This window comes from Rhincodon typus, chromosome 17 (assembly GCF_021869965.1).
Source record: "Rhincodon typus isolate 14 chromosome 17, sRhiTyp1.1, whole genome shotgun sequence".
Taxonomy (NCBI): Eukaryota; Metazoa; Chordata; class Chondrichthyes; order Orectolobiformes; family Rhincodontidae; genus Rhincodon; species Rhincodon typus.
The window spans coordinates 52,292,172-52,303,354 of NC_063348.1; the positions used below are offsets into that span (position 1 = coordinate 52,292,172).

The window sequence follows — 11,183 nt, forward strand, 5'->3', positions numbered from 1 at the left end:
ACATATAACTGAGTAAAATAAAGGTGAATTAGGCTTCTTAGGGATTGAGGATTTTATTGTGCCCCAAAAGAGAATGAGACAGTTTTTATATTTGGTAGGCTCCTCATCACTGGTTAATTTTATAGTATGGCGTGTCTAAATTATCTGAGATAGTCTCCAACATTCCTTCCAAGTTCTCCAAGGATCCATGCATGCATGTTAGCACACCAATTATAGCATTTAATTCCGTTTCCAGAGATCACTGCCATGCACTGATCCTGGAGGCTGGCACAGCCTGGAAGAAAATTAAGGGGAATGCTGATAGTCTTGGGTAGGTTTAATCCAACCAGCCCTCCCTATTGTTGTTATTTCAAGGTACAGTCACCAAGTGCTGCAAAGAGACATTTGGGAGTCCTTCTGTATAAATTACAAAGTACTGGGATACAATTTCAATCATAGGGAAAGAAGGAAGGCAAACAGAATGTTGGCCTTTACGTCAATGCAAATGGAGTATAAGACAGGGAAGTTTCACTCAATCTACATAAGGCACTAATCAAGCCACACCTGGAATACCGTGAACTGTCTTGAGCCCATTATTGAGGGAAAAATTTACTGGCGTTGGAGCTAATCCAGAGCTGATTCATTAGGTTAAACCCAGGCATGGAAGGATTATCTTATTTCAGTAGGTTGAGTTGATTAAGCCTGTACTCATTGGAGTTTAGAAGAGTGAGATGCAAGCTTACAAGATTCTTAGGAGAACGTAATAAGATACATGCAGAGATGTTGTTTCCCTTTGTGGAAGAGTTTAGAACCAGAGGAAATCATCTCAGAATAAGGAGTCACCCAATTAAGGTGGAGATGAGGAGGAATTTCTTCTCTCACAGGGTAGTGAGTCTGTGGAATTCTGTCGAGGCTAAGTTGTCAAGCATATTCAAGGCTGAGATAGATAGAGGAAATCAAAAGTTATTGTTCAAGACAGTAAAGTGGTGTTGAGGATTATCCGATCACCCATGATCACACTGAATGGGAAAACAGATATGATGGGCTGAATGGCCTCTTCTGCTGTGATATCTTATGGTCTTGTAGATGCTCACAAAATGTGTTGAACAGAAAATAAGTTCAGTCTCGTAAAACACTAAAACTTTTTTACATTAGAGTTTATTGCCTACCCTAGTTGCCATGGAGAAGGTGGTGGTGAGCTGCCTTCTTGAACTACTCCTGTCCATGTGGAGTAGGAACATTTGTAGTGTTGCTGGGGAGAGTGTTCCAGGATTTTGACCCAGCGAATACAAGGGATGGTAATATATTTCTGCATCAGGATAGTGAGTGGCCTGGAAGGGAATTTGCAGGTGGTAGTGTTTCTATGTATCTATTGTCCTTGTCCTTCCCAACACCAGTTTGGAAGGTGCTGCCTGAGGGTCTTTGGTGAAATTCTACTCTACATCCTGTAGATGGTACCCACTGCTGCTCAGCGTACATTGGTGGTGGAGGGTAGGGATGTTGAAATTATCATCTTGTAGGTGTCTTTACCTGTCCTGTGCTCCTACTCAGTGCTACTCCCGCACTGGGTGATGGGAAGACTGCTGACCTTCAATGAGGGAGACTGCAGATGGCCTTGGAGGACAACCCCAAACAACTCTGAGCTTAGAGGGTCTTACTTTAGACTGCACCACCTTGGCGTGCGCTGTCGTAGAGATGGGTTGTCTAGTACATTGGCACCAGCAAGGGCACTGATGCAGTACATGACAGGGGTGACAGCACTCAAACTGTCAGCTGGATGAAAGATGAAAGATTTGTGTGCCATGGAGCTAGTGCCCCACACTACCACAGTGCCCCCCTCCCCCATGGGGTGGTAGTGTTAATAACCAGCTGGTGCACAGTCTGGTGGATTGTAACCAGACCCTCAAACCCTCCAAGCTGCTTTCAGCATTGGTATCGATAACCACAGTTTGACCTTGAATGGTTGCAAGCTGGGCTCACATCTTTCCACCTTTGCTGCCACACAGTAAGGTTGGCATCAAGATAGACTGATCGAGGAGAAAGCAAATTCAAGACCTATCTTCAGGCTTTGACTTTAAACTAACACTATTCATTATTCATTGTTCATTAATACCAAACACTGCCACACACAGCAATCATGGATACACAAGACTCTGACTTGTACTGATGTTATTGAGACTATTCTGCACATGCTTCTAATCTACCTTCTAATCTAACACTTTTTCTGTAACTAACTCCACCCACACGGTGCTACTTATGGCCCAGTGACAGGGAGGTCCTAACATGCTTGAACAACATGCCTGGATCTCATGAATTCCACTTAAGCATCCACTGCAACATTGAGGAATTGGGGAGCTGTCACGTGTGCTGTAATAGGCACTGAGCAAACAGCCACAAGTTTGGAGCTGTAGTCTGATGATGAATGAATACTTCCTATGAGCAGTCCCAAGTCAAATAGACTGTTGATGGTTTGTTCTTCTTGATGTTGCTGTTGGCTGCACAAATTCCATTGTAGGTCCAGGGTCCTTGCATGGTTCGGTGATAGCCTATACTTCTGCAAACCAAGGGGAAAGAGGCAGTGAGTGTGCTTGGGAGATGTGTGAATATGTGGAACCTGTCAGATGTAGATGTGAGATTGGTGGCATTGGTTAATTGGTGAGATTGGTGTGGAGCGTCTAAATATCAGGCAGGTATCCTGATTGCTGATTGGTCCGTGATTGGGGGGAGGGGGGCTGTGGTACGTTCAGCAGCATCAGTGGTCAACAGGATGGGAGCTAGGAGATGACATTGAAAGATACATTCACTGACCGTGATAACATGTGAGCAATGTTTGACACAGTGACCATGGGATGGAATTTCAAATGCCCACAGACAACTTGTACCCCAGCCCAGACCCTGACCTGATATTGTTGGGAACTGACCACACCATTCCTCTGGTCTGGACCCAAGCCCCTCTCTACCTCCTCTGACCCAATGACCCCCACCCTCCCCGTTTCAAACCCAAACCTCCTCCCCCACTTCCCCCTGCTCCAGGCTTAAACCCCGACCCCCTGCTCTGGAAAAAAACCTCTTCCCCTGCTCCAGATCCAAACTCCCTTCCCCCGCTCCAAATCCAAACCACCTTCTCCCACTCTGTACCAAACCCCCCTCGCTCTTCTCCAGACTCTTGCCCCCTTCCCCTGTTTCACAACCGAACTCCCCCTCCTCCTGTTTAGACCAGAAACCCCCTCCATCCCCAAGGACACATGCCCCCTTTACCCACTGGGAGCTGACTCCCTCTCTATCATTTAGAGTGCTCTGAACAAACTCCACTCTTCCCTTACTGCTCTCTCCCTTTTCATTTGATTTGATTTCATTTGATTTGATTTATTATTATCATCATATCTACTGAGACACAGTGAAAAGTATTGTTTTGCAGGGTATCCACACCTTACATAAGTACATCAGGGTAATAGAACACAATGTTAAATGCAGAATATAGTCTCTAGATCTGTTCTGCTTCTGTACCCCAGCCACCCCAGGGACCCAGTCAGTCCACCCCACTCTGCCTCCATAACCCTAATCACAATACCCCCTCTCCCAGGTTCTCACCCACTGCTAGAAACCACACTTCCCCATCCCTCCTCCACCAGACATGATACTCTCTAACCCCCCGCATCTCCTCCTCCCCCCCACAACACTGCCCTCTACAGATGAAGTGGAATGGTATGGTGTGTGAGAAGTTTCAGCCCTTTTCCCATAGTTTTGCTCACTTTTCCCTGAGTGCATGCCAGGCTCGATCAACCAAGCAGCAATAAGTCAACAGACTGAAGACCTGGACCCCATGGGTGCCCCTCATGATGAAAGGAAAGTGTTTGAGCACTAAGAGAGAGAGTGAGGTGCTGCCTGGTCCAGTCTGTGAGCTGGGTCCCTGTCAGTCTGTACACAATGTGCTCCAGCTGTAACATACCAATAAAAGGTGCCAGTATGCCTCATTGACGTGCAAACCTACATTATAAGATGGGGTGGAGATGTACCATGATGCTGGGACATATTTGATGCAAACATGTATGATCTGATGGAGTGTGAACATGGTCAATGCCTCTACAGAGTGGTCTGAAACATTACTGATAGCTGTCCAAGGAACAAATAGCGAGTTGCTTGTATCTCGTTTCTATCCAGCAGGTGGGTGAAGAGAAAATGCATTTAACAAAGGGGAAAAGAACTAATGATGAGATACTAACACCCCCTCCCTCTGCTCAAATCAAGAATGTTGTCACACTGTTCAATGCTTGGTTGGTCAATGGGGCATTTTACTCTCAATGTTGAGAAACTACTCACTGCTGATCTGACTTTCCCAAGTTTCTCTCTAATGCCCACATCGTCCAGTGGTCGCAAAGGATTTACCCATCCTTCCCACATTCTCCTTCTCAAGATCACTCAGAACGTTATACATTTGAATAAAGTTATCTTTTTCTCTTTTAAATTCTAATGGACACAAGCTGGGTCTGGCCCATTTGCCTTGTAAGACAAACCACCCATTCCAGGTATCAGAGATGACAAGGTGTAGAGCTGGATGAGCACAGCAGGTCAAGCAGCATCAGAGGAGCAGGAAAGCTAACGTTTCGGGCCTAGACCCTTCTTCAGAAAATGGGTCAGAATATCTCAGATTCTCCAGCATCTGCAGTTCCTACTATCTATCTGAGATTCTCCAGCATCTGCAGTTCCTACTATCTTCCTGCTCCTCTGATGCTGCTTGGCCTGCTGTGTTCATCCAGCTCTTCACCTTATCTCAGATTCTCCAGCATCTGCAGTTCCTACTATCCCATTCCAGGTATCAGTCTGGGAGATATCCTGTGAACAATCACCAAGACATTTACACTCCTCCTTGAATAAGGAGACGAATACCTAACTAATACTTAGGTAATCTATATGGGGGCATACAGAATAACCACCTTAGCCTACTCCTAACTTTTATCAATATTTTTAATTAGAAAACCTAAACCTGTATCCAGCAAGCAAAAACAAAGTTGCTGGAAAAGCTCAGCAGGTCCGGCATGATCTCTGAAGGCAAAAACAGAGTTAACATTTCGGGTCCAGTGACCCTTCCTCAGAACTGTATCCAGCGGGGACCGTTGTGTCACATCATGAAATGCAGGTTCGCAAATGGGTTTTCTTCAGTCTGGTCTTGATGATTGGGTCCTCTAGTGGCAATAAACCAGAGGCCAGCACGCTTGGAGTAAAACTGTAAGTCTGCAGATTACAAAAGATTTCAGGAGAAAGTTAAACGACTGCCAAGAATATTTGAAGGTGAGCCACCATTCATTAACCCTGCTTGATGTGATTATCACAGTCCCATGACTCTAGCTCCTCAATTGATCAAACAGATGTTTCTGCTGGATATTGGGCACTAATCTCTCAGGGAACATTCCATGGGTACTACACCCCCCAACCACCAACCCCGCCACCCCACCCACACACACACACACATACACACACGTGCACACACACACATACACACACACACACACACACATACACACATACACACACTCACACGCACCGTGCACACACACACACAATCACACACACACATAAGCACACACACACACACACACACAAGCACACACACATTATCCACAGACACTGGCATCTAACCCCAGTCTCTAAGAACCCTAAGGCACATCTCAGATCCACTTATAGGGCACTTCAGGACTTCAGTGCTACACCCTAAGCTGCCCCAGGAACTATCAATAAACATTATCAATGATACTCTCAGTGAGGGCAGTATACACTCAGGGGCATGCACTCAGCTCATTGACTGGACCAGGCTGCAGTTGAAGTCTTGTCCATTGGCTCTCATAACACTCACTCACTCTGAGCCCACCTGGATACACACAGTATCTAGGCATCAACCTTCTTCCACCTTGCCCCTGAGCCAGAGATACTAGACCCATGTACTGGTGTTTCAATGTGTTGTTCAGCACAGACATGAAGCCAGGAAGCTTGTCACAGTTGTCAGAAGATCTCAGTGTAGTCGCGGGAGATGGCCTTCGATTAGGGGTCCTGAAACAGTAAATCAAGAGCTGCCTCCAATACCATTTCAGGGATCGTGTCTGGCAGCTCCGAACAGTCAGTGCTTGCCTGGTTGTCCAATGGCTTTTGAAAGATGGGGCCAGCACCATGGATGCTGGCCAATTCTGGGATATTCAATGGGCATCAGGTTGTTCTGGGATCAGTGTATAGTAAGATGGGAATAGAATCAGACCTGGTGGATGTCAGGGGGGATAGGTAGGTAGTTAATGATGTAACATTAACATACCACCCTGTTCCCTGGCCATCATCTCTGTGTCAGACTTGCTGCATAGAACACAGAACAGAGAACATAGAACATAGGACATAAAACATAGAAAATAGAACATAGAATATAGAACAGTACAGCACAGTACAGGCCCTGCTGCCCAAGATGTTGTGCCAACCTATTATCCTACTCTAAGATCAAACTACCCTGCATACCTTACATTTTACAATCATCCATGTGCTTATCCAAGAGCCATTTAGATGTCCCTAAAGTATCTGACTGTCCCTAATGTATCTGTTCTAGTGAAGCTAAACGCAAGCAGGAAAAGACAACACGTCATTTTCCGCTTGGGGACCCTGCAGCCCTCTGGACTCAATATCGAGTTCAATAATTTTAGGGCCTAAACTCTCCCAATGTCCTAGCGCCCTACCCCACACACCAGGTTTTGGTATCACATAGCCTGTCATTACACACCACCCATTGTTAGTCGCTAACAGTTCCCATTAACAGCTATTCATCCTCCTAGCCAGATCTTTATCAACTCTTCTGTCTATCCAACTGTTTTTCTCTGATGAATTTCTGATGAAGGGTCTAGGCCCGAAACGTCAGCCTTTCTGCTCCTATGATGCTGCTTGGCCTGCTGTGTTCATCCAGCTCTGCACCTTGTTGTCTCGGATTCTCCAGCATCTGCAGTTCCTACTATCTCTGTTTTTCTCTCTCTTTGGGCTCTATCCCCATCTATCGTTTATTGCCTACCCCATTCCCCTCCCTATCTTCTGCATATAAACTGACTTTTTCCCAGCTACCGTCAGTTTTGAGGAAGGTTCACCGGACCCAAAACGTTAACTCTCGATTTTTCTTCACAGATGCTGCCAGACTTGCAGAGCTTTTCCAGCAACTTCTGCTTTTGTTCCTGATTTACAGCATCCTCAATTCTTTTGGTTTTTATGCTGATCACCTTGTCTGGTTCCATCCAGCTTTCCATTGTTATAATACTTCATTCTGTCCCCATTTCATATCTAGCCTTTTACATAAAACAAGAATTCTTAGAAGTAAAATCTGAGAAAGATCTGAAAAAAAAGAAAATATCAGATGGCTAGCCAAAAACTTGGTCTGTGTTTTATACTTGCCTGTGTTTGTAATTTGGCTATATTTGGGAATGGGTTTCATACAGATTTCAGAAATCTGGAATGCCAGTACATGTGAGTTTTTATTGAACACTGTCTTCTATTTATATCCAGGACAAGACTTAAAAGAAGACTCTCCTGTAGAATTACCAGAAAATGCTGGAGAAACTCAGCAGGTCTGACAAGACCAGTAGAGAGAGAGAAGCAGAGTTAAAATTTCGAGCCAAGAATAACCCTTCTTCAGAACTCTATCTTCAAAATCATCTTCCAGAATTCCCCACAGTCATGTGATCTTGCATCAATGATAATGTAAACTATCTTTTTTACATATTAACACTAACCCTTTGCACTGCAGTTTTGGATAGGCTTTTAAAAGAGAATTAAGGGTAGGGAGAGAGGCAAGGTGGAAAGGGTGAGAAAGAAAATATCAAAGCCTGTGGCCTAATGAGCCGAAGGCAAAGCTAACTACAGTTGTGGGTGAAGACGATGGGGCCATGCAAAAGACCTGGACTGGATTAACACCATTTCAGAGGTTGTGAGGCCAGAGAACATTACAGAAGTGAGGACGGCTCAAGCCATGAAGGAATAATATTGTAGGATTTATCATTTTACATTTGAAATGTTAAAGAACCAGACAACAATGTAAATCAGCAAGTACAAGGGTGGTGAGGAAGCAGCGTGTACCATCAGGAGAGGGTGCAGTCAACAGAGTTTGGGTGAGAATTTTATGGAAGGTGGAGGATAGAAAGCTACCAAGAGAGCATTGGGATAGTCGAATCTGGAGTCAAAAAAGGCATATACAAAGGATTTGCAAGCAAATTAACTCAGGAAAAGGTGATTGCAATGTTTAGGAAATGGCAGTAGAGTTAACAAGTTTGCTTCAAGATCAAATAAGACAACAAGGTTGCCAACAATTTGGTTCAGCATGAGATGGCGGTCAGTGAGGGTGGAGGTGGTGTCATGGTTAAGGTACCGTTTGTTCTCCAGGCCTTCCGAATGTTAACCGGAGGAAACTGCAACCATTCAGGGCCAATGTTAAGTAAGCTGCCCCAACAACCTTGAGAGAGTGAAGGAGTGAAGTCCTTTGCAAGAGAGACAAGTCTTGGTGTCATCAGTGTGTTCATGAAAGAGGATCACGTGCCTGCCAATGCCGTTGCCACAGGGCAGTACACAGGTGAAGAATAGGGGTCAAGGCTAATTCCTTGCAAAACCCGAGAGACTGGTTGCAATGACAGGAAAAGAAAATTTTACTACTTGCCTCACACCTAAGGGAAAAAAAGATGAGGTCAATTATAGTATAACCATCACAGAATAAATTATAAATTGCCAGAGCCTAGAAATCACACATCAGGTTTTTCTTGTCTATAAAACTAAATGCCCACTGGATAAACTTATTGAGCCTAGCTTATTGATCTAGTAACATAAATATTATCAGTTAGTTGTGTAACCCTCAAATACCAATAGTTTATTGCTAATTCTCCATGAATTAATAGAATATTTCAGTGTCTCATTCAAAGAAAAGCATACTTAAATGGATTTTCTTTTAGCCAAAACACATTTGAACTGTACGTTGTATGGTCAATTCACTTCCATCTATTCCATGGTAATGTGGAAACTGAATTTCACCTACTTTATTTCCACCTTGTTACCTCTCAGTAATAGTTAAGGTGTTACCTAGCAATTAGCTGTATTATCCAGATCGCCATGGACTGAAGTGATTCCGTTTCTAAAAATGAACTGATCTTAAGTAAGTGAACTTCAAAGACCTTATGAGAGAAACGTCTGAAAATGACACCAGAAGCATAGGCTGTAAACACTAATTAAACATACATCAGCTAATTGTTGTATTTTTCAATAATCCCCTTCTCTTTTATCATAACATTCTTCATAATCAAGAGTATTTCTAAAAAAATCCCCTTATGTTTTAACAGACTGAACTTAATCGCTGCAGAAACCTCAGGTGAGGAAATGCATGAAGAAAAATAACAGGAATGATTGGTTCAGGTAAGACCGTAAATCCCTTGATCTGGAGTTGATACCATTGATTCAGTATAAATGCAAATTCAGTTTCTGATGTCTTGAGCACTGCTGATGCACTGTAGCTTGAAGAACACCCTCTGTTACATGCACATAGATAAAGGTATTTTGACTTTTTTTTAAAGAAATACTAAATAATAATAGCATGGTCTATACTTAACTTCAAGTTCTTTAAAATACATATTTGTCTTCAGACATGGAAAAACTTATTATGTGGCTATAAATGAATAATCTTTGACTTTGAAGGATTTGAAGAAAGCAGAGAAGAAATTACATGTTTTGTATAATTTTGGCCTAGTGAGGCTCTTGACTGCAGAGTACACTGGCCACTGAAATACTATTATGTATTAGTTTCATAATACTGGTTAAACATGTATTGAATTTCTGAAATGTGTGGGAATTATGAAGGTTTAATGCACTAGACCTATGAACGACTATCATTCAATATTGTCAGATTCTGTAGGGAAGCTTTGTGCTATATTTGATACTGTGAAAATATTCATTTCATATTCAATAAAGGCTGCTAAAAATCTTATGATATGTATTAATTTGAAACATGTTCCTTTTTTTCAGGTAAACTTCTTTCAGGTAAACTTTATGTTACAAATTATGGTGACCAGGAGTTTTGTAACCTACATATTTCTCATTTTACTGAGCTGGAGGTCTGTCCAGTCACTGAACAGATGTCAGCTAACTAATATCACAATCTCTGTGGAGAAGGAAGAATGTGGATATTGTGGCATGGTCAATGCAACTTGGTGCGCTGGTTACTGCTTCACTAAGGTAAGGAACTTCATTTCAATATTGATAAGTTATCAGTTTTGTGCACTTGGTATTCTGCGTTCAAAGTGGTCAAAATCTATGCTGCAGCTGCAAGAGCAAATGATCAAACTTTGTATGTTAAATAACTTGCAAACAGGAACGCTGAAATCCAAAAAACAAACACCAGAATGTTTAAAACAAAACACAGGAGTTCTGTCCCTTTAAGAATGAAATGGCACATTTAACATATTGATGTCCAAGACTTGAAAATGTCTCCTCTGTTTAAGAATGCTGACTCGTTTACTTTAATGTTACAAACATTTTCTGGTTTTGTAATCATTTGAGACTTTAAGCAAAGGTATAACTGAAAATCACATGTGGTTTTAGAGATGACTGATATTAACTGAGTAATGTGTTAACATGGATTGCAAAATGCTGCAGATTTGGATAACTCAATTAGTTATAATCAACTTACTCAATGAACGAGCAAATGTTCTGATATGTATTTGCTTTTCTGTTTCTTAATTTATAGTTGCATCTCAGTCCTTATATCTTTTCTAATGTTTTATTTTAGGATCCAGTCAGCAAGAATTCTTTGGCCACCATCTATCAAGATATTTGCAGCTACAAAGAAATTGTCTATGAAACCATAACCATTCCAAACTGCCCTGCCAATGTTGATCCTTACTACACCTATCCCGTCGCTACAGGCTGTCAATGTGGAATGTGTAACACTGAAACCACTGATTGTACAGTTTCAGCTCTGGAACCTACACACTGTTCCCTGACACCATAAAGGGCAAATGACATTAATAAAGCATAGATAACTTCCTTTCCATTCAGTGGGTTCGCAGAAAAGGCATCTAATGCACACTCTTGCTATTCTAAACTGATTTGGGAACCGTATTAATCAGTGTACAGTAGCTTAATATTGAGTAGTTCTGAAAATGTTTCTTTTAATTTATGTGCCTGCTAATTGTAAGACATTTGTAAGTTAT

General features: G+C 42.5%; 1 protein-coding gene across 1 annotated transcript; it reads left to right on the forward strand.

The window, feature by feature from the left end:
• The first annotated feature begins 8,316 nt into the window (after positions 1-8,316).
• fshb (follicle stimulating hormone subunit beta) lies at positions 8,317-10,981 on the forward strand. Its single transcript, XM_020516295.2, has 3 exons — positions 8,317-8,355; positions 9,997-10,206; positions 10,760-10,981. Exons 1-3 carry the CDS (start codon positions 8,317-8,319, stop codon positions 10,979-10,981), a joined length of 471 nt encoding a protein of 156 aa, XP_020371884.2.
• Positions 10,982-11,183: the final 202 nt, after the last annotated feature.

Bases quoted from the DNA above. Each gene is read 5' to 3' on its own strand.
- fshb (XM_020516295.2), top strand. From the start codon at position 8,317: ATGGCGGTCAGTGAGGGTGGAGGTGGTGTCATGGTTAAG. The intron at 8,356-9,996 runs GTACCGTTTGTT...CCTTTTTTTCAG, and splicing joins GAGGTGGTGTCATGGTTAAG to GTAAACTTCTTTCAGGTAAA. The intron at 10,207-10,759 runs GTAAGGAACTTC...GTTTTATTTTAG, and splicing joins CTGGTTACTGCTTCACTAAG to GATCCAGTCAGCAAGAATTC.